Genomic DNA, 20,831 nt, shown 5'->3' on the forward strand with positions numbered 1-20,831 from the left:
CCCACCAAAAAGAGGCAGTAGCTGCAGGTTTCTAGGCAGAGGAAGCTACAGGGTCAGTAGTTTAAATTTTTTCTTTGTGGTGCTTACATTTTTTTAAGTGGTCATTTCTGCTTCAAATATTAAGCTTCAGACCTTCTCTGTTTAAACCTTTTCTTTCTGTGTTTCCTTCCTATTTTTTTTCTCTGTTCCCCCGCCGCTATAACCAAACTCCTTACTCTAGCAATTACTTCATCATGGATTATGCTAAAACTACAAGACTCTTTTGTAACTGAGCTGTTTGACAATTTATCTTTTTGTAAATAGGGTACTACAGGCTGGAATGTTACGTTTTTAAGTTGAGTATGTTTTTTTAAAGAAAAAACAAGATATAAAAGTTGTAAAACCAAAACCAAAAAACAGAGACAGACTTATAAAGTCTAGCACTGCAAAATAGCCCATGGTATGAAAGGTTTGAGCGTTTAAATGCGAGATACACAATAACATTTAAAACTAACCCTTTTTCTGATGGGGTAAAATCTTTAGGTAAGACCATTTAAACTTAGATTTTATGCAATTATTCTTATTTTTAACTCAGGTTGGTTGAAGACTTTTGATGACTACTTCAGAGATCAGACACAACATATCCTAAACAACATGGTGGTAAAATTGCAAGAAGACAACAGGAGGAAGTTCATGTGGTCGGAAATCTCTTACTTTTCAAAGTGGTGGGATGGAATAGATAGCCAAAAAAAGGATGCTGTTAAAAGGTTTGAACATCTGTATTATTTGCTGCTGTATACCATATTGTAGAGTTTTGTAACTCTTAATGATGTGCTTAAATATATATAAACTTAGAGCTTCGTTGATAAAAGTATACAGTTCTTAAAGTTGTCTTATTTTTAATATTATGCTGGATGATTGTTATACTTTCATTTTTTCATAATTTTTAATAAGGTTTTTTTCAGGGAATTGGAGGCAGGCTGCATATAAGACAACTGTATTTGGCAAAGAACCAAATAAAAATATCTGTGTACATATATTGGATCAAGTAGTAGCTGCTCCATAGTTGAAGTTGCAATTGAGTTTTCATTTTAAGCCTAACTTATACTTCCCATCCCCAACACACAAAAAAATTACGTTGGCCTCAACATTGATAAGTTGGGCCTGAAGCTAAGGTAGAATCTTTCTGTAAAATATGTGCATATGATAATGGGTTCCTTGATTAGGACATTTAGGAATTGAGGTGTTCATCAGATTAAAAAAAATCCTTTTGACAACACTCTATAGCAATAAAAGAATAATTGTCTTCCTTCGCTGAAGGAAGTTCAAGGACTTTTTATCTGAGTACAATCAAATTTAGAGAAAGTATCAACATTTTTATTAATGATAATAGGATAATCTCTTACAGTGATCTTAAGCTACCCTTAAAAAAAGAAAAGGTGGGGGATGGAAGCAAGCCTCTCTCCATTTAACTTTTGGGGATAGTCCTCAAAATGTAAACTAATCACTTGTGGGGCTTCTAAGTAGAATAAGAATTTTCCACCAAAATTAAAGCTGGTTTGCTCCATCTATCTTGCGAATGTAGAGTAGAAGATGAATACAGATTAAGTTTGAGATTTCCCCATTATTGCCTACCCAAAGTGATCAAAAAGCATGTCAAGTTCTCCTCCAAAATTATGGTTGGTTTAAAAATCATGAGGCTAAAAAAAAGGGGGAGGTATTTGTCTTCTGTTTTTTAACGTGTAAAGGTGCATTTTTCACATTTTCAAACTTCTTTCCAAAGATGTGGGCTAGAAACTTAAATAAATCTGAGATTCTCATTTAATCATAAAACTCCAAGAGCTGGGACTCTGATAAAAAGAACAAATATCAAGACATGCATTAAAATCACAAGAGTTGGAAACCTTAGTTATGTACTCCATGGTGGGATGTGAACCAGGGGATGGGCTGGAAGATGCCACCTCACACTGTTGTGTTTCTTACCCCTAGTCTCCAGTTAAACCCTCATATAGAACTCCTAAGATGCTGACTTCCTATGGATCTTATTAGGTCTGTGAGAATTCCACAACACAAATCCTAACAATATGTGGGACTTAGTAGGGGGGGTTTGGATGGTGATGACGGATTATGTGGTAGGGTGGCAGCAGAGAAAGAGAGGAAAGTGAGTAAAATAGCAATGGGAGCTGCAGAAGTAAGAGGTTTACATATTTCAGTATTATAGTAGTCTCTTAAATTAACATTACAAATATTTTCTCTATATCCATTCACTGCATATTCTTGCCTTAGTCACTGCATCTGGTTTAATATTAGTACTGAATTTGCCCAGGCAGTTTTATCTAGGCAATTTCTGACTTGACTTGTTCAATGGGTTTTTATGGAATTAATTTATGATTCAGACATTACAGCCTTTGGAAATCACAGAATCACAGAATATCAGGGTTGGAAGGGATCTCAGGAGGTCATCTAGTCCAACCCCCTGCTCAAAGCAGGACCGATCCCCAACTAAATCATTCCAGCCAGGGCTTTGTCAAGCCTGACCTTAAAAACTTCTAAGGAAGGAGATTCCACCACCTCCCTAGGTAACGCATTCCAGTGTTTCACCACCCTCGTAGTGAAAAAGTTTTTCCTAATATCCAACCTAAATCTCCCCCACTGCAACTTGAGACCATTTCTCCTTGTTCTGTTATCTGCTACCACTGAGAACAGTCTAGATCCATCCTCTTTGGAACCCCCTTTCAGGTAGTTGAAAGCAGCTATCAAATCCCCCCTCATTCTTCTCTTCCGTAGACTAAACATCCCCAGTTCCCTCAGCCTCTCCTCATAAGTCATGTGTTCCACTCCCCTAATCATTTTTGTTGCCCTCCGCTGCACTCTTTCCAATTTTTCCACATCTTTCTTGTAGTGTGGGGCCCAAAACTGGACTCAGTACTCCAGATGAGGCCTCACCAATGTCGAATAGAGGGGAACGATCATTTCCCTCGATCTGCTGGCATGCCCTACTTATACATCCTGAAAGCTGATTAAAAACTCTTGATCGAAAATGAAATTTAGGGAGTGGTAGTGATGAGTGGCCCATCTCCACCCCTCTTGTGCCATTCCTAAGCTCACTCCCCATTCCTTCCTTCTCTTCTCTTGTTTTGCGTGGAATGCCCATTCTATATCTGTTTAAACAAACAAACAAAAAAAAGACATCCAGAGCTGTTCATGACCACTTCATATCTCTCTCTTTCCAGCTCTTGGCTATGGAGAGACCTGGAGCCCTTTATCTGACCCTACCTATGCAACTACCCTCTTTTGTGGAGGCATCACCTTCTCTTACATTCTATTCTCTGGACCAGACTTTCTCCTCTTTTGAACAGTACTGAATCTGATTCTCTTCTCCTTTCTTCCTCCATGTTCCTGTTATCTGTTGTCCACACAACTCCTTCTCCATCAGTTTTCCTCTTGACTTAGACTCGTGGCTCTCTTCGTCTCCTCACAGTCTGCCACGTTAATCCTTCAGCTTCCATGCTGATGACCCATCTGATCCCTTAGATGCATGTTTCCTTGTCCTCACCTCTTCATTTGACCTGAAGCCATGATTCAACTCTCCCACTCACCAAAAGGGCCATTTAGTTTATTTGGTCTTCACCAAACACAGCACTCTCTCTCTAATTTCTCTGTTGCTGTATGCTCCATCTTTGACCATTGTTCGGTCTCTTTCACCCTTTCCCATCAACCCCCTCCTTGGACCTGTCATTCAGCCTGTCCATGACTTCCAGTTCCTCTGCATTGTAGACTTCTGATCTGCTCTCAGCCCTATCCTCCCCACCCTCTGCCCTTTCTTCCATTTATATGGTTGTTGATTCTCTCTGTGCTTCACTCTCCTCCACCCTGGGCTTTTTTGGGCCTCTTCTGCTCCTGCTCTTGCTCCATGGTGCTTCTCTGACGGAAATTCTGTGACCAGGCTGGCTTCCTCCGCTACAAATTCATTCACTCTTATTTCAGTTCAGCCATCTTCTGAGCTGAGCAACACTGTTTCTAACTTGAGTGAATCCCATGACCTCAATCCCAGTCATCTTTTTCTGAACCCTTTACGCACTTGACACTCCCTCTGCTCTTCTTGCCATCACTTCTCCCTCCATACAGGATCTCACTGATTTCCTGCAAGAGAGAAAACAAACTATTAAATGACCTTTCCCCTCAGCTTGCTTTTCCTTTCCCTCCTGCTTCTCCTAGCACACAAGTTTCTCACCTTTTCTCTATCTCTAACCCATCCTCTTTTTTCCCCAGTGACCACACCCCATCCCATCTTCTGATTTCCCTCATGCCCACTCGCATCTCCTACTTTTCTCTTTCTTAATCTCTCACTCTGCTCTGAATCTTTTCTTTCACAATAAAAGCATGCTTTGTATTGCCCATCTTAAAAAAATAAATAAAACAACCCATCCTTGACCTCACTTGTCTTTCTTGCTATCGCCCCTTCTCCCTTTGATTTCTGAGATTGTTGAATGAGCTGCTTACAGGTGCTGTCTGTAGTTCCTCTCCTCCAGTTCTATTCTAGACCTTTTTACAATCTGGCTTCCACTGCTTGTGCTCCACTGCCAAAATCCTCAATGATCTCTTCCTAGTCAAAACTCACTAGTACTCCATCCTCCGCCTCCTTGACCTGTCAGCTGACTTCAATAATGTTGACCATGCTCTTTTTGAAATCTTGTCCTCTTGACTTCCATGACTATTCTTTCCTGGTTCTCCTCCTAATTCTCTAATCACTCCTTAAACATGTTCTTTGATGATCCTCATTCCCCTCCAACTTTCTGTAGGGTTTCCACAGGCCTCTGTCATTGGTCCCCTTCTCTTCTTCCTCTACACCTTAATTTTAAGTAATCTCATTTACAAACGCACATTCAACTACCGTCCATTGCTGACAACTTAGAGTGCTACCGCTTTACTCCAAACCTGTGTACTTCTGTTCAAACTAAAATCTTGACCTATGTTTCTGACATGTCCTAGTAGATTTCTAGCACGCATCTTAAGCTCAACAAGTCTAAAACAGAGCTCTTAATCTTCCCCTGCAAGTCCTCCCTGCTACCTCCTCTCTGTTGCTGGACAGCACCAACATCCTACTTGCTACTCAGGGCTGTAATTTGCGTGTTGTTTATGACTTGGACCTCTCATTTGGATCCTCATGTTCAGACTGTCTAAATCTTGCTGATTCTTTCTGCATAACATTTCTAAGATACAGCTTTTCCTATCCAACCATCCAGCTAAAACTGTTGTTCCAGTTTTCATCATCTCATGTCTGTTACTGCAGTATCCTTTTCTTTGGCCTTGACAAATGCAATCTTGACCTGCTCATATCCATTCAGAATGCTGCTGCAAAAATGATTTTCCTAGCTTTTTGCTTTGACCATGTCATTCTCCTCTCACCCGTATACTGGCTTGTCCCCTCTATCATATCAAACATAATCTACACTTTCAAGGCCCTTCACAGCTTATCTCCACCCTACCTATCATCTCACATTCTCTAATGATATGTTGACTCCTGCTTCCATCGGCCACTTGTTAAATTTTCAAATAAGCACTTTTGTGATTTCACTCATGCTGACCTTCATGCTTGGGCAGAGCTTCTTGTAAATATCTGCACAACTACTTTACTATCCTCCTTCAAAACCCCTCTTTTAAAACTCTTCTGTAAAACCTCTAGAAGGTTAACTGTTAGGCCATTCTTGTGCTGAGACCGCTGCCAGTCATCTTAATTAATGTTTCTTCAAGTAGATGCAGCTGTGTATTCCACACAAGAGCTGGAGAATTTTGGCTAGCAGTAAATTTAGAGAAAGCATTCATGCCTTGTGGGTGTAGCCCGTCCCCTGGCTATACGAGGCGGTGCCACCCCAACCCCCGTTAGTTCCTTCTTACCACCCATAACTGGAGTTGGAGCTCAGTGGTTATCACTTCACGTTCACTTATCTGTTTTCTGAGAATTATCCTTCAATGTATATAGTTTTTATGTAGTTAGTGTTAGTGTTAGGATACTTATTGCCCTGTGTGATGCCCTCACTAGGGTTCAAGTACTACCAGTAATGTGTGTGTGTGTGTGTGTGTGTGGGGGGGGGAGCGATTTCTAATAGTGATCCTCACATGAGGTGCTTGCTGTGTTTAGGGAAGGGGCGTACTAGGGAGCGGTGCTCTTATCTTTATGTTGCTCACCAAAAGAACCCAGGTGGTCAGTGAATTACGCTTGAAGCAACACCTTCTTGAGCATGCCATGAGGCCTGTTTTGGTGCAAAGCCCTGTGTCTGGCTGTCTCCTTCAGACTCGGTGAATGAGGCTGCTCTGTGTTCCAGTGCTGCCATCTCCCCCAAGAGACGGAGGGGTCTTTCACCCTCCTCGGGGGCGCCAAGGAAAAAGTCCCATAAAACTGACTGGGACCATCGCAGTACTCATGGGAACTCTTCTTCCTCCTCTAAAAAGAGTACAGACCACCACCATACCACTTCCAGGCTGTGGGATGGAGCAGGTCTGTCAAACCACTCCCCGATATCACACTGAAACTTCCAGGACACTGTACCATTGATACCGATTCTGGCCTGGGGGCATCTGTTGAGTGCAGTACTGATTACATCAACACCAGCACCGAGAGTCTCCATGCTGGTGGCATATCAGGCAGCAGATTTACTTTGTCAATCTGTTCTGGACTCTCCACTTGTCCAGGACTTTGCCATGGTCATGGCCTCCACTGCCATGATACTCAATATACAGAAGTTCAGAAACTACCCAATTTTGCCACCTCTATTCCTAGTGACCGGGGCAAATTTTTAAAATGTATTTTAAGTATCTAAAGATGCAGATAGGGATTTAGTGGAATTTTCAAAAACACATAGGTTGATTTCAATTATTTCACCTATCTGCATTTTTAGTTTCCTAAATACCTTTTAAAATTTGGCCGCTTAGAACCTTACTGTGCAAATGGCTTCTGAATCAATGGATTTTTTTTTTACAGAATACAGTACAACTCCAGGTGAATAAAGGTGGCAAAATTTGGCCCTACAATTTAAAGTCCATTCACCAAGTAATCTAAAATCCCCACTGATAAAGCCATTTGGAATAATGTAACATACTAAAAAATTCAACATTTATGTTTACAAGGAGAGAAGAAAAGCTTGTGTCCAAGATTCCGTAGTCTCCTTTTAGATATTTCATCTACAAAAGTCTGAAGTAAGGGGTTAGTCCTAGAATATGTGCATAATTACATATCTATCCCTTTGTTTTGCATGGTAAAACAAGCTAATGGGAACCTTTTAAGTACTGCTGAAATTGCCAACTTATTAGAGGTGATCTCCTGATAACCATCTTCTTGCCTGACTAATAGCTGTTCGGCAGTGGGTTGCAGAGGTATCAAGCTTCTTTCTTTCTGGCTGTGTTTAGAAAGATCCTTATTTAATACCTTGATATTTAATACTTAGAGATCACATTTTTCTAGGACTTGTTTTGATGTTTTCTCTTTTAATCTGCCTTTTAAATAATTATTACAGTAGTGGTCACTGAGATAATTTTTGGGCGAAGAATGATTTTACCAGTTTTAAAAACCAGTCACATTGGTCAGTTACATTTGTTTTAGCAGTGTTTTAGCTGTGTTGTTCCTGGGATGTTAGAGAGACAAAGTTGGTGAGATATCTTTTATTGGACCAACTTCTATAGGTGAAAGAAACAAGCTTTCAAGCTTCTGCAGAGCTCGGTAGTATTATCAGCCTCACTAAATCTTGACAAAAAATATATAAAAAGCAGGATGGCAAGCAAAAACAAAATTACTGTGTGAAATCTATTGCTGTATCTCCGCAAAGAGGAACAAATCAACCTTGTCTTGTTTTGGTTAATAAAAACCCAACACAATCTGATATACAATTAATTCTTTACCCTTTGAAAGGAATTGTACTATATTACTAGTGGAACTCAGTACCCATGTTATGTATGAATTGTTCAGTACTGATCTGAATGGCTTAAAAGTAGCGAGAATTAGCTATGAAAGTTAAAAATGATCGGAGTGCTTTGAGACTATCTACTTTTTTAGGTCTTGCTATTTATATATTTGTATATAGTGTTTAAAAACTATTTTTCTAGTGCTTGTAAAGTGCAGAGTCACTTTTATTGTACTTGATCTGTAGTAAAGTCAGTGAGCTGTAGCTCATGAAAGCTCATGCTCAAATAAATTGGTTAGTCTCTAAGGTGCCACAAGTACTCCTTTTCTTTTTGCGAATACAGACTAACACGGCTGTTACTCTGAAACCTATACTAAGATTGTTTGTTAGATTGCTAACAACTATCTAGGGTCTCTGTGGTGCAACAGTTTACCTTAAAGACGGCCTTCTCTTATAGCGATGACATTTTGGGGTGCAATTCAGACCAATGAGGGGCTATGTCACCTCTGCCCTACAACCTTGGGTGCTTCACAATGCCTTGTTGCTGTAGCTCCCACCTGTATCACTCACAAACAGCATGCCTGTCACACCCTGAGTGTCCGTGAATGGCCACAGTCCTTGTTCAGGCACTATGATCCCAGCAGCCTGTCAGCAAACACCAGCCACACTCTTACTTCCATCAGCCTAGGTTATTAATTGCAGGGTGACCCAAACACACTCCCAGTCCTGAATTTTCCCCTAAAAATGTGTGTTCTGTAATTCCCAGCTTTCTCCAGGACTGTTCAGATGTTTTAGATTTGTTGTTTCTGTAAGGGAACAATATACAACAACTTGTCTTCTTAAATGGAGCTGCCCAAAACAGTTCACAACACTGGATGAATTTTGATTTAAAGAACAAAAAAAGTTTGTTTAACTACAAAGAGAGAGATTTTAAGTGAGTACAAGTATTAAGTCATTAAGATCAGAAATGGTTACAAGAAGAATAAAGATGAAATGTTTCCTAGTACTAAACTTAATAAATTAGACTTGGTTTAAGCTGAAGTTCTTTTCACAGATTTTCGGTGCATTGCTGACCAAATTCTCAGACCAGGATCTGCTCACAAGGTCCAGTGGCTGTTTCTTTTGTCGCCTTAGGTGAAAAGAGAGAGAGAAACTGGGTGTTTTTGTTCCCTCACTTTTATAATTCAGTCACCTTTTGAAATGTATTTTCCTGAGAGTGATTCTTAGATAAAGTTATTTCCAACTGAGAAAAAGGATACATGGAGTCTGGTGGGGAAGAGATGTTATGCTGTTTCTTTTCACCAGTGCATAATGAAATACAGATTTTGTTTCTTCTTTTTTCACACTCTTGTGTCTGAGGACTCTGTTTACATCTTGTATGCAAATTGTGTAAACATACATCCCTTGGTTAAGACAGGCTAACTTGACCAGTTCTACCTAATTGAGGCTTTGTGAGTTTGAATATGTGCCTTTAACATCATACGGGGAAATTTCATAACTTTACTCAGTGTTGGGACATTCATTTCATGGTGATATTGACCAGTGAGTTATTAGTTTTCAAATGATACCTCCCAAGGCATATTTTGTACAAAGATTATTACAGTAGTGCTTAGGGTGTGAATATAGAAATGTTTGGTCAAAATAGTATCAAAATATGGTTTATTTGATGTTTAGGGTTGATTTTAGTGTCCATTTTTGTTAGTGCTGAGCAGCCCTTATAGTCTTGGCTCTTTTTTATAGTGGGAGTGGCAGTGACTGCTGTAAGCAAGTCCCTGCGTACTCTGCATTAAATTGGATCTAAATTCTGTGACACAATACCTGGTTTGTGTGGCAGACAGGTAATCTTACAAGTTTCATTAATTTTCTAAAATGGAGGCTTTTATTGAATTACACTTGAAATTAAAGAACATAATTGATACAGCATCCCCTGTGGTGGTCTGCTAAATTCATCGTAATTTACAGTAACCTAGACTTACAATATTTGCATGTGCGAGATTTTTGCATTGACAGTGCATAATTGTATAAAGGAAATTAAGATACGGGATGCTGAAGGTTTGATAGTGTGGAGGGCATTTTGTGGCTTTGTCACATAGGTAGGTTGGTTATGGGAAAGGGATTGAGATTGTGGGATAAGCTCATTAAATGAATTTTTCTGCTAAAATGGTTTCCAGTGAAATAGTTAAATTTACAGTTTTTCGACACTATTCCCATGTGAACATCTATTGCAATAAATTAATGGATTCTATAAGAGCTACAGCATATTCCCTTTTAAGGTATAGAAGTTCAATTTTTACATTCTCAATGCTATTACTGTGAATAGCACATTCACATACTGTGAATAGCACTACATTTTATGGATTTTTACTTTATAGATGCATTCTTTTGTTAAATCAGATTTGCACTTCTGGACACAAGTTTACTAAATATTTTTCTCCTAGATTAATAGAAGATGGCCAGTTTGAAATAGTAACAGGAGGATGGGTCATGCCTGATGAAGCTTCGCCTCATTACTTTGCTTTGATTGACCAGCTGATAGAAGGACATCAGTGGCTGGAGAAGACTCTAGGTATATATGTGTAATTTTTGTCCCCTAATTTGATGTTTTAAACTTAAAAACTGACAAAGAGCTAAGTCAGTCAGCAAGTGTTGTACAATGTTTTGATGACTGACTATAAGTAGGCATCATTGCAAGCTAAACTATTTTCAGAGAAACAAATCTGTGCAAAGATAGTTACGTTTTTGCAGATTTTGTGATTCTGAATGCCTAGATGTGAGGAATATTGTTCATGTCTACTCTAAGTGAAAAGTGACTTTGGACCTGATTCACAATTTCTGAAGTGGCACTCAGTGACACTGTGTGGGTGTAGTGGTCTGCCTTTACATTGTAAATTGCAGGATTGGCACCTGTATTTGTGATGCTGGTTTGCAAACATAGGTTCTTAGGGTAAGAGCAATTAAATTATTTTCCATTGTATTATTTTTTCTGTCTTGATCTGTGGAAGAAACTTATATTAGTTACGCATAATACATGAGGAATAAAATTTGCTTTAATATAGCACCTGTGAACCTGTGGTTTCATGAAGGAATTGGGCAGCACCAGTATTGTCTACCAACTTTTCAAAATTCATGAATCCGGTCCAAAATATGATATGAAAATATCACGAGATTTTCAAAATAATAAGCGTCGGTCCTTTTTATTTGCCATCTTGTTTTGGAGCTTAGAGCATTCACATTTTCCACCTTTTCTCTCTAGAATTGGGGGCCAGATGCTTACTACTACTTTTTCAATGAAAGCTGAGATTTTTTGTATAATTGTAATTGATTCATGAGGTTTTAAGTAAAATATGAAATATTGTGACACAACAAAATTGCAGGACACAGCAACAGTGGAAATACTACAGATTCTATTGTACAGGTTTTTATGAGGGGCAAGAGATTGGCCTACTTGTAATTATATATGTATATGCTTTATTTATATTTATACTTTTTTTTTTATTTGGACTTTGTAATGATAAAGTGTCTTAAGCAGACTTGTTTTCTTTATCTTTCATTTATCTACTTAAACTGTTTGCCAGAGGGTGTTGTGAAGGCCAAAACTATAACAGAGTTCAAAAAAGAACTAGATAAGTTCATGGAGGATAGGTCCATCAATGGCTATTAGCCAGGGTGGACAGGGATGCAAAACCATGCTCTGAAGTGTCCGCAGCCTCTGTTTGCCAGAAGCTGGGAATGGGCAACAGGGGATGGATCACTTGATGATTACCTGTTATGTTCATTCCCTCTGAAGTACCTGGCATTGGCCACTGTTGGAAGACCGGATACGGGCTAGATGGACCTTCGGTCTGACCCAGTATGGCCATTCTTGTGTTCTTAAACTAAGTGCTTTGCACCACTTGACTTTTCTGAACTCTGGGTTGAATAGTATGGGTGTAGCTTTCTTTGAAATGAGAAATAAGTAAGAAAGACACAAACTTCTGACACATTCTGCTGCTCAACAGGAGTAAAACCGAAGTCTGGTTGGGCCATCGATCCCTTTGGGCATTCGCCAACAATGACTTACCTTCTGAAACGTTCAGGATTTTCCAGCATGCTTATACAGAGAGTTCATTACTCGGTTAAAAAATATTTTGCAACCCAGAAGACACTAGAATTTTTTTGGAGACAGAACTGGGGTATGTATTGTTTTCTTGGTATCTCTGTCATTTCTTGCTTTATACCTCCTGAGAACTGGAAATAGGCATTAAATAAACAGTTGTGAAAACCTCTACAGTAAACAGATGACCTGGTGCAGAATGTATGAAGTAATTAAAAGTAGGGCTGGTCAAAATTTTTAATATTTTACTGGTGCAAAAAACATTTTTAAAGAAAGGAACACATTTCGTTGTATTCAAAATTTTGATTTTTTTCAGAATTTTCTTTTCTGACAAAAATGAGAAAAAAAATGTCATTTAATTTTGAATTAAGAATATTAATTTTGTTTTTTCTTCTTTCTTATTTTTCTACGTTCTTTCTGTCTTCCCTGGAAAGTTGGGTGGGGAAAAGTGTTTTTTTTTTAAGTTACTTTCTCTCACATTTTAAAACAAAACAAATGTTTTCCCCACTTCTTCAGTGGGCAGGAAGAAGTAAAAAGCGGGAAACTATTTTTTCCCTCTTTCTCTCACTATTTTGTTTTCTCCTCTTACTTTTTTCAGTTGGGGGAGGAAAAAAAAGGGAAAAGAGGGAAGAGTGGAGTAAGGGTGCAGAGAGAGACATTTTTCTTACAACAAAAATTTCAACAACATTTTTCAGGTATTTTGCTGTGATTTAAAGGTGTAGAATGTGATATGAATTCCATTTGTTATTAATTTTATCAAGCAAGACTTCAGAATAATTAATCTTCTCAAACAGAATTTTACTAAGCAGGATTCTTCAGAGCAATTAATATTCTCAGACAGTTGGGGTGGTAGAATTAGAATGCAAAGGATAAAGTTTAATCTAGTACATCAGAATTGTTAACTGAGTATTCAGGTCTGCTTTAGTAAAAAAACAAAACTGTAGTCTCATTAACAGCTCTAGCCAAACAAACCCTATTCAAAAATACAAGCAAGATATAGATCAGGTTTAAAGTATCCAGTATAGTAAGTAAATGTCAGCAGATGGATATTGGCTGGAAATGTATGTTCTGTTTTGTATATGTATTTACACCATGCTCATTACCATCGTGTCAGAGTGCTTTCCAGTAGTGCATTAAGCAGCATGACTAAAATCTGTCATGTAGTAGTTTGTTCATTCTTTCCCCAGAGGGAGAAGTGCGTGCAGTAGAATGTTTTTGTTTCAGAATTTTAAAAAATAATTAACATTGCTATTTGTCAGTTTTAGAGAAGACCTCGTCAAAATAATGTGTCTTTCACTTAAAATGTTGGCTGGTGAGGTTTGTAATATTCATTAGTTCCTGTGGGAGTTTATTCCGGAGTTTTGGTTCGGCTTGGCTCCAGAGAAAGTTCCGTCTGCTGCATGAGCTAGCTTTACCTTTATTGTTGAAAGTTCCATTGTGCCAGAGGAGTGAAGTTGTTAAGCACAGTCTTCATCCTGGAGTAATTTTTGTTGTTAAACTTATTTTTTGTGTATGCGGCTCAATTTCTAACTTGACATTAGCTTTTCTAAATGGTAGTCAAAATAAACACCAATGATAAGGTTAGTGTCCTGGGGTTTGGGTTCACATCAGAGTATTCTAGTATTTCAGAACTGAAGTCACCTTTAATTCTTCTTGTAAATGATTTTTTTAAAATGGTTTTGGCCTTTTTTGTTTGATAGATAAAGAAAGCCAGAAAAGTGTTGTGTTGTTGTGTTTTGATTTTGTCTTATTTTTGCTGTTTTATCTTAAGAACATCAGGAATGTTGTATATTTTCTTCCCTAGAATTGCAAAGGATTTATTGGGGATATCTGAGTATATGTATTGTGAATACCAGGATCTCAACTGAAGGTGTCATATCTTTTTGTCAGGCATTGGAGTTAAATAGGTACTAAGAAGACCCCAGCTGCAAAAATCAAAATCTCTTATCTCACTTGCTCAGTTTTCAGTCTCTTGTGTTGTCGTAACTTCATTAACTCTCCAGTAGTTTTCAAGTGTAACCAAGACCTGAAGGTAAAAATCAAACATTTTTAAAAGAAAACTTTCAGGGCTTTTTTCACATCCATAAAGAAGTAAAAAGCCAATTCCCACGCCCATTTTGCAGCTCACCTAAAAAGCTGATCACCTGCAGACTTAAAAGTATTAGTAGATCACCCTTGCCTAATATTAGATATCCTGAAGTGATATGAATCGCCTGGAGAGTGTGAAATTAGATTTGAGTGGCTAAGAGGTCGTAAGGTCTCAACAAATTTGAAATTAAGACTGAACAAATTCACCATGAAAAAGTAGCTAACTGACTCGAGACTACTAGGGAATTAACAATCTAGTACATAATCTATTAAGCATATTTCCTGGTAAAAACCTATGAAATATTAAACATTATTAAAAATTATTTACATGTTAACTTTAGAGCTTGTTTTAGTTTTACATAAATTGACGACCAAAAGTTGGCGGAGGAACTAGGGTGTTCATGTTTGTTTACTGATCAAGATTGGGACCCCATTGTAGTAGTATGCTGAGAAACATGACTCCAGCCCCAATCAGTTTACAGTGTAATAATGCAGAAGTATTAAAAGCATAGCATTAGTATGTAGTGTAATTATAGCGCCTTCCACCTGATGATAAATAGAAATCTAAATCTGTAATGTGTCCCTACCATAGATGACTATCATCAGCATTGATTTTTATACCATTATCGTAATCCCAGCCAAGCGGGTATTGCTTATTTGATAGATGGGTAAAGGGCCATGGGAGAGCCAACTGCGTTGTGGTTTGCTCTTTCAATTACGATGTTTTTAGTGATGATTTAAAAAAAAGATTTGTCTCTCAAAACAAGTGGAGACATGGTCCCTGTCCTTAAGTTTACAAATTAAATTCTTCAGGACTGGCAAGTGTAAAGTGTAATAAAGGGGAGATTTGAAAGAAGAATGACAATTAAGATTTTTATTTCCCCCCATCCCCCTAAAAATCTTGAAATTTTTGATATTTATTTCTTTCCCCTTGCTTTTAATAGACAAAATGGCAGAACTGAATATTTAGGAGAGCTTGAATGAGGTGCGGGAGGTGGTTTGGCAAATGGGTTTGGGAAGGATGTTCTAAGCAGAATGTGCAACATTTAAGAGGTATGTGGGAGTTAGACCCATTGAAGTGAATGGTCCGGTTCATTTGCTTAGCAGTAGTCTCATGTGTTGCTTTGAGCACATGCATATGTGTTTGCAAGGTAAGGACCTTGAGGCTGTATATTTTAATTCAAATAATTTAACACTCCTTTCAGATGTTTTCTTTTTGGGTTTCAGTGTAGAACTCCTCCAACTCCACTTCTCATGCATAGTGATCTGATGTTTTGATTTACTAGAGTCAGTTTTGAGTGGATAAGAGTGTCTTTCTCTTGTCAGGTTAAATTGAAAACCAGGCCCCAGCTGGGTTGCTATTTGGTTGGCTTCCCCTCCCCCTTCACGCATCGTCTCCACTCTCTACAGTATCCCTCTTCCTACAGTACAGCACTTCATGTTACAGCAGCCTTTATTCTTAGCTGCAGGACCACACCCCTCTTCCTGTCCTCTCTACTGAATTATTCATATATTTAAAGTGGGAATGAGTGGGAAGCTCCAAACTCTGGTGTAAAATCATCTGGTGAGTTCTTGTGTTTGGAAGTTTACAGGTATATTGAAAGCAAAGGATGTAAATAGATGGTACACAAAGATAGGTGGGCAATACAGTCAGCAATCTGATCTACTTGTTGCTTCCTATGACTAAGCTCACATTGCATGCAGATTCTGCAGATGCCAAAATTTCTAGTTGACTTACATTATACCCAACTCCCAAACACAATCCTAGTATTTAATATCTAATCAAAGGGTTGTAAATGTAAGAAAATCATGATAGTAATTCTTGTTTAATTTACTTTTTATCAGTATCTTCTTATAGTAATTTCCTGATGCTGTTTTACTTAGAACCTCTTTAAGAGAAAACCCTGATGCCCACTAAAATTTTAAATTCTTCTTTTAAAAGAGAATCTGACCTGTTGAAAAATGTACCTTTTGTCTTATTTCAGTGAGATAATTGTTTAGTTCAGTACAGAGTTGTTGCTGATGTTGAGCTAAATAAATAAATGATTTCTCCATGCAAATTAATCAGTGGGAATTGTTTTGAGTAAGCACCACTGAAAAATTGAATTATAAAAACACATAGAAGAATGGATTTTGTCTTTACGGAATTTAGGAAAATTCAGGTACAATTCATTATTCATTGAGGTATTGTCTTTAAGGTAACTTAATCATTAGAGACTTGATCCTACATTAATTAAAGTCAATGGCAAAACGCCCGGTGACTTAAATGATGCAGTGTCAGGGCTCAGATCTCCAAAATGGCACTGTATTTTAAGATGGCATATTAAAAGCACTCCTGGATTAGGCCCAGACAGTTAGTTAATTTAGTTTAGACAATGAAATATGGCTTTATTTTATAGATATATTCTGTTCATGTACTTTTAGATTTGGGATCCAATACAGATATCCTTTGCCACATGATGCCTTTCTACAGCTATGACGTTCCTCATACGTGTGGTCCAGATCCTAAAATCTGTTGCCAGTTTGATTTTAAGCGTCTTCCTGGGGGAAGAGTAAGTTGTCCCTGGAGAGTTCCTCCTGAGGCCATTCATGCTGGGAATGTTCAGCACAGGTACAGTACTGAAAGTATTGAGGAATTCAGTAATTTGTACTTGCTGAAGGCGATACTAACATCACAACTTGCTTGTTTTAGTGTTTAAAAAAGACGATCCTCTAGGACAGAGATGGGCAAACTATGGCCCGCAGGCCACATCCGGCGTCCGGGACTGTCCTGCCCAGCCGCTGAGCTCCTGGCCCAGGAGGCTAGCCCCCGGCCCCTCCCCTGCTGTCCCCCCTTCCCCGCACTTACGCCGCCGCGCGCTCATGCAGGGCAGCACAGCAGCGTGTCTGGCTCCTGTGCGGCTCCCAGACATGCTGCTCTGAGCGGCATGGTAACGGGGCCGGGGGGGGTTGTTTAAGGGGCAGGGGCTCCTGGGGGGCAGCCAGGGAGCAGGGGGCAGTTGGATGGGGTGGGGTCCCGGCGGGGGGTGGAGGGAGGTCAGGGGACGGGGACCAGGGGGCAGTTGTATAGGGCAGAGGTTCTTGGGGGGGGGGGCAGTCAGGGGACGGGGAGCGGTGGGGGTTAAATGGGGGAGGAGTCCTAGGGGGTGGTTAGGGGTGGGGGTCCTCGGAGGGGGTGGTCTGGGGACAAGGAGCAGGGTGGGGTTGGATGGGTGTGAGGTTCTGAGGGGGGCGGGAAGTGGGAGGGGGGCAGATGGGGGCTGGGGCCAGGCTGTTTGGGGAGAAATAGCCTTCCCTACCTGGCCCTCCATACAGTTTCGCACCCCGATGTGGCCCTCGGGCCAAGAAGTTTGCCCACCCCTGTCCTAAGAGAAATAATTTCTATTACATATGCACTGTGTGTGTGTCAATTCCCAAAACAGTTGCTAGTACAATTTATGAAAGTGGTAACTGTAAGAGAAACTAAAATTAATACACTGAGTTAATGTGTTAATTCCCCAGTTCCTAATAAACAAGTCTACAACTCTTGGGTCAGTTACATTTTATGAGTACCAGGAAGAGGTACAAACAATTTGCTTGTCAGACTTTTTCCAGATTCTGTACTGTCAGGCACGGGGATGGCATCAGGATCTCTCTGGGTTTGTCTACACTCCAACAAAAGACCAGTGACACTGAGTCTCAGCGCCTGGGTCAATTGACCCAGGCTTATGGGGCTAAAACAACAGGGTAGCTGTTCAGGCTCGGAAACTCTGTGAGAGAGGAAGGTCTCGCAGTTCAGGCCGGAGCCCAAGCCCATATGTCTACACTGTTACTTTTAGTCGTATGAGCCTGAGTCAAATGACCCGGGTTCTGAGGCTGAGCACCATGGGTTTTTCATTGAAGTGCAGATATATCCTCTGAGGGAGAGTAGTGGGAGCATACACTGTATCTTTGCATATGACTCCCACATCTAATCCAATTAATTGAAAACAAAACTAAATAGTCCCATAAAAAATGTTTAAAATAGTTATGCTGATAGTACATATCAATAATGTAAGCTGAAAAAAATTGAGTGTTTATAAAAACAAAAGATTAGAAAAAACAGAATTCAGAGTTCAGGCAAATGTAACCGAAATCAACACATGAACGTATGGAAGTGCACATTTGGTACTGTGCTGCCAGGGAGCCAGAAGGGGTAGAGGTGGGGGGCCGCAGAGGTGGGGTGAGGTATGGTTTCATTACAGAGATGTTTCCCGTGTCCAACAGATCTGAGATCTGGTGTGTTTTGCCCTGATTATTCTTCTGAGTATGGGTATTCCATCCTCCCTATGCTATAGAAACCCATTGACAAACTGTGCAACTGATTGAGAAAGAAATTGGAGAGGGAAGACAGGAAAGAAGAGGTGCCAAGGGAAAATACCTCACTTACTAACCTTTTTTTCCATATCACACAAGTAACTTTGGGCAAATGATCACAAATATGGACAAACTATTGTCTGGTCTCAGAGTGCACGTGTAAAATTTGAACCACAAATGAGCTTCTTTTGGAACTCCTCTTCTTCTATACTGCCAGTTGCTGTAGTTTGTAAGTGATAGCATACCTGTTTCTCTGAGGGGAGGACTTCACGTACCCTAGATTCAGAGTAGTCTTTCTGACCTCACAAGGGGTATTGGTTCAGTCAAGGCAGTTCAACGCTTTGAGAATGGCTAATGACAAACTATAAAATGGACTGCCGGCAAGAAAACATTGATGATACTAGGTGGGTTATGTTTGTCTGAGCAGACCACGTAACTCAATGTCTGCAGTTTATTCATCCAAGATTTAAAACTACCTATTAATGAGAACGCTAATAGAAAACTTATTCTAAGTAAAAGCAGTTTATATAGCTTAAAAAAAAGAAACCACTTATTAAAATTTTTACAGATTTTGGATATATTGCAAAAAATATTTGTAACTCATAAAAACTTTCACATACAACATTTAACCCCCCCCTTCCCAAATTTTAAGCATTAATGGTTTGGAAACCATTCTAAATGTGTACATGCTGCAACCTCTTTGAGAATATGCATTAAAAGTAGGTAAGTTGTTGTTTTAGAAATCTTTAGATTTATAGTTTCTGTAAAATCTTTGGCATGTAACTAACGTAACTGCAGTATTGACAGTATTTCTTATATTAAATGTACCTAAGTAACTTTAATTAGAAAAAAATAGTACTGAAAAGATTTTAATGGCAATCATGGTTATTCAGAGAAGCCATACAAAATTTTATGAACACTTTCACTAGCTCAGGTGCTAAAGTTTTTAACCCACTATTTAATATGTTGCTATTAGGGAGGAAAAAACCTACCTTTTTAATTATCACAAGTAAGTGGACAAGTAGAATTTTGCAAGGCTAGTTGTAAGGTGTTGTATAGAACATATTTTAGACATTTGTCGTCTTGTCAAGTGATTACTTTTCTATATTCTAAATTTTATAATTTTTTTTTCTTCCAAGGGCTTGGATGATTTTAGATCAGTACAGAAAGAAGTCAAAGCTTTTCCGTACTAAAGTTCTGTTGGCTCCACTAGGGGATGATTTCCGCTACAGTGAGAGCTCAGAATGGGATCAGCAGTACCAGAATTATCAAAAGCTTTTTGATTTTATGAACTCTCATCCTGAGTTACATGTTAAGGTAAACTGCATATTTATTTTTTTCAAATAGTTGTAGTCCTGTTCTAACATCAATGAGCCCTAATTTAAACTTTTTATGTACTCCTGTTTCACTCTTTAACACCTTCTGATATACTGAGATTTTTGTATGAATTTGTTTTGCATCATGGAGAAAGCTAGCTAAATACTACTATAGCTTAACTGAAACTCTTGGTTAGTAAGGAAGGTAGTACTGATCAAGTTTTATAGTTAGGCTTGGCAGGATTTGATTTTAATCGATAACTGTCAGTAAATGGAAGAAAAATCTGTAACAGTTGGCATGCCTGCATGGATGATTGTCACTGGCCTTGGCAGCCATCTGCAGCTCTCCTGTCAGGGCAGAGAGTGAGCAGGTCCATAACAGTGGTTCTACAGAGGGCTAATTGCACTGCTTCAGGATCGGTGACACTCGATCCCTGCAGGCGCAAGGTTCAGAGGAAGACTGCTATCCTGGTGAGGCAGCACAGAGACCTCTGGTCATGACTTGCAGAAGGAAGAGGGTGAGCTTTCTGCCATGGGGAGACCACCATATTGCTGAGTGGCTCCTGTGGCAGTGCGGGGAGACTTCTGCAACTTTGCTGTCACGGCTCTGCTCACTCACTCACTCACCACCAGCCAGGCACATGGGAGCTGTCCCTGGGCAGGAACTGTTCAGCAGTGGGTTGGCCTCCCATACAGCTCGGGGTTCATCCTCTTTCTTACAGTCCTGGCCAGTGGCTTCTGCTTTGCCTAACCAGGATGATCACTGCCTCCCCTGCACCTTGTCCCCTGCAGACCTGCTGTCAGCACAACCCACTCATCCCACAACTGTAAAAATAAAATTAAAAATAGAAGTAAGTCCTTAAAATAAAAATGTATAGTTCAACTGATGGATGATTTTGAATGTACTTGAGGTTAATGACAAGCCAGACTAACTTTATTTTTTTCCTTCCAAGGCTTGAAATTATTCTATAAGAAATATAAACAGTGGCCACAGTGGTTTACTTTAAACAATAGCCTTTAAGTTTAAGGGAGTTTTTCTTCTCTTGTTGCTTTGAGTAGCTTCCAGTTGTTCTCTGAGTTGTGTCTCTATGGGTGCTCCACTATAGGTGTGCTTGTATCTCT

General features: G+C 39.3%; 1 protein-coding gene across 1 annotated transcript in view; it reads left to right on the plus strand.

The window, feature by feature from the left end:
• Nucleotides 1-20,831, plus strand: part of MAN2A1 (mannosidase alpha class 2A member 1) — a 210,686-nt gene that overhangs the window by 67,306 nt on the left and 122,549 nt on the right. The window contains exons 4-8 of the mRNA XM_077817304.1: nt 575-746; nt 10,316-10,443; nt 11,876-12,049; nt 16,483-16,669; nt 19,533-19,710. Of these exons, the coding sequence (XP_077673430.1) occupies nt 575-746; nt 10,316-10,443; nt 11,876-12,049; nt 16,483-16,669; nt 19,533-19,710 (839 nt within the window). The remainder of the gene's footprint in view (nt 1-574; nt 747-10,315; nt 10,444-11,875; nt 12,050-16,482; nt 16,670-19,532; nt 19,711-20,831) is intronic.

Source organism: Eretmochelys imbricata, chromosome 5, assembly GCF_965152235.1.
Source record: "Eretmochelys imbricata isolate rEreImb1 chromosome 5, rEreImb1.hap1, whole genome shotgun sequence".
In the NCBI taxonomy this organism is placed as follows: Eukaryota; Metazoa; Chordata; order Testudines; family Cheloniidae; genus Eretmochelys; species Eretmochelys imbricata.